Source organism: Ceratina calcarata, unplaced genomic scaffold (genome assembly GCF_001652005.2).
Source record: "Ceratina calcarata isolate Rehan_Ccalc_2016 unplaced genomic scaffold, ASM165200v1 scaffold669, whole genome shotgun sequence".
Taxonomy (NCBI): Eukaryota; Metazoa; Arthropoda; class Insecta; order Hymenoptera; family Apidae; genus Ceratina; species Ceratina calcarata.
In genome coordinates, this window is record NW_017177945.1 from 29,792 (window position 1) to 32,945 (window position 3,154).

General features: G+C 38.3%; 1 protein-coding gene across 1 annotated transcript; it reads left to right on the forward strand.

Moving 5' to 3' along the window:
• Positions 1-413: 413 nt before the first annotated feature.
• On the forward strand, positions 414-1,351 carry LOC113464959 (uncharacterized; the record flags this gene model as incomplete). Its single annotated transcript, XM_026817779.1, has 2 exons — positions 414-1,124; positions 1,211-1,351. Coding segments are annotated over exons 1-2 (579 nt in total), but the record flags the coding sequence as incomplete, so codon positions are not given.
• Positions 1,352-3,154: the final 1,803 nt, after the last annotated feature.

Genomic DNA, 3,154 nt, shown 5'->3' on the forward strand with positions numbered 1-3,154 from the left:
AGCCGTCAATTTGTTCAAATATATCGCGCTTAGCCAAGAAATTTCTAATTGATTTTGTCTATCGTCTTATGTCTAAATGTTTAATCAATATTCATTCATTAACTGTCTAATTTCCATAACGGATTGTGCGTTAGTTCTGTTCATTGATATAATTTGATTTGTAGTGTTCTTGTGCGGTGGTTAAATAAAAAGAAAAGTTCAAGTTCAAAAGTGTGGGAATGTAAGGATGCATGAGTGTAAGGATGTGTGTGGCCACGTGTCGTCGGGAGGCGCGTGGAGGACCCGCGGAGGTCAGCGGAAGCGGATTATCGGCAACTATCCGAGCGGAGTCGATATTGTTTATAAAATGTTTCGAGCTCCGCGGATGGTGTCGATGATCAAGGGCCGCCGCGAGCCGTTGGGACTCCACGTGTCCGTTTGGCGGCAACGTTAGCGGTATGATAGGAAAATTGACGAATATGTGAAGAATGTGTGAGGAGTGTGTGGTGTGTGGTGTGTGAAATATAAGGGGCTGAATCCGAAGCTTGAGAGGTCAATCGTGAACCGAGCGAATCAGTGTGAAGACGTTGAATAAAGATTTTTGTTAAAAGTAGTAAACTCTGATCGTTTTCCCATCCAGTGGAAGGGATACCTTGAAATCCCCTTTCCCATAAAAGTATTATTCAAATATTAATTTCAAAAGAAAAATGTCGAAGACAATGAGTACTCATGCTAGTGGTAGTAAAGACGATGATGTGCCACCTGAAATGCTTGCAGCAGCAAAAGAAATCGCCTTCAATTCGTTGCCCAATATTTCCAAACGAAAATATACAATAGTATATAATGAATTCAAAAAGTGGCGTAGTACAAAAAATACAAATTCGTTCGCCGAAGCTGTGTTATTAGTATACTTCAACGAAATAGGTTCTAAGTTTGCTGCATCGACACTGTGGTCAAAGTATTCCATGCTGAAAGCGACAATCAAAGCGTATGATGGCATTGATATAAGTAAATATCCACAATTAATAGGATTTTTAAAGAAAAAGAATTCGGGATATAAGCCAAAAAAATCAAAAGTATTAACAACAGCTGACGTGTCGAAGTTTCTCGAAGAAGCACCCGATGCAGAATATCTTGGCATGAAGGTATTTATTTTATATGTGCATATGTATTAATTAATGTATAGTGACATTTTTTGTGAATTAAAAACTTGTAATCATTTCTTTTATAGGCATTACTGGTTATAGGACTTTCTGGTGCATGCAGAAGAGAGGAATTAACAAATTTATGTACAGAAGACGTACAAGACCATGGTACATTTTTATCCATAACACTACAAAAAACAAAAACTAAAATTACTAGAACATTTACGGTAGTTGGCGAATTTTATACAATAATTAAAAAATATATGGAAAGAAGGCCAAATAATTCAAAAACAAACAGATTTTTTTTAAAATATAGAGCAGGGAGATGTGTTTTACAGCCACTTGGCATTAACAAGATTGGTAGTGTACCTCAGGAAATAGCCAAATATCTTAAACTAGAAAATCCTGAGCTGTATACAGGACATACATTTAGGAGATCATCCGCCACGATACTTGTTGACGCGGGAGGAGATATTACGGATTTGAAAAGACACGGTGGGTGGAAATCGAATACAGTTGCGGAAGGGTATATTGAAGAATCGATTTCAAATAAAAAAGCGATCGGCCATCGCATTGAAAGCGCAATACCCTCAAGGTCAATGAGTTCAAAGCGTTTAAAGCTCGATGGAAATATAATAACTGAATCAATAGTAAATAATGAAGAAACAAATATGTCTAGAGAGAATAACACGGATGAAAATAATATAAATATTCTTAATGTTGAACAAAATGAAAATTCTGATTTATTAAAAAATATGGACATAAATGTGACCGATTTAGATAATTTAAAAAACGTTCAATTTATTAATTGTAATGTTACGATTAATATTAATAATAATAAAAAAATGTGAAATATAAATTTGTAACAAGACTTTCAAATTATCATTTTTCCATTCGGGGGGGCTTCGCCCCCCCGAACCCCCCCTTCCGCGCCCGAGCACTCCCCTTCCCCGTCCTCGCGACACCGCTTTACGCACTTCGTAGGAAAAATAGTATACGATACGCGTGCCCTGCGTAGGTGTACTCACACTCGCTCTTTTGGCGCCCTCGCTTCGCTCGGGCGCCAAACTCCGCTCGTGCGCGAATCACCTACTTTGCGCACTTGTATCGTAATGTACTATTTCCTTCCAGTTGGAAAAAAGCAAAGCTGGTTCTCCTAAGCAAACCTAATAAACTACCTACGGACCCATCCGCCTAAGGACCCTCTGCCTATTAGATGATCTTGGCATGATCTTTGAAAGAACAATCGTGGCGCGTCTAGAAAACCACATGAGAAACACAAATAATAATCTTTCCGAATGGCAGTTTGGATTCAGAAAAGGACGTTGCACTATCCAAGCAATTCATAGAGTAATCAGTCGGATACGCTCTAACATTAGTAAAGGCAAAGTATCCATCTCGATTAGCTTAGACATCTCAAATGCTTTTAATAAACTGCCGTGGTCATTAAAGGGCTAGTTGATAAAAAATTTCCTAATTACCTAGTTAAAATTATCTACGACTATCTCAGAAATCGAGAGATTATCACAATCTGGCGAAACCATTACTGAAAAAGTTAGTGCCGGTGTACCTCAAGGTTCTGTCCTTGCAGCCACTTTGTGGAATATAGGATTTGACTCTATTTTTAGGTCCAATCTGCCGATAGGGGTTGAAAACACCGGATATGCGGATGATACGCTGATACTGGTCTCAGCTAACTGCTTTTTCCAGTGCAGAACTAAAGCGGCTATTGCCTCTCTAATCACTGTTAAAAATATTAAAAAATTGGGGCTATGTATTGCTCCCCATAAAACTGCAATTGTCTGCTACGCCAACAGCAAAAGCATTCCTAACAACCTCTACAATTTTATCTATGTAGACAACGTTAGAATCTCTTTCTCCGATGCCTTTAAATATCTAGGAATCACCATTGACAAGAGACTGACTTTCTCGAAACATATCGACTCAGTCATCACCAAGGTAACAGAATACATTAATAACATTAGCAGGATCCTACCCAATGTCAATGGCCCATCTGAATTTGCCAGAAA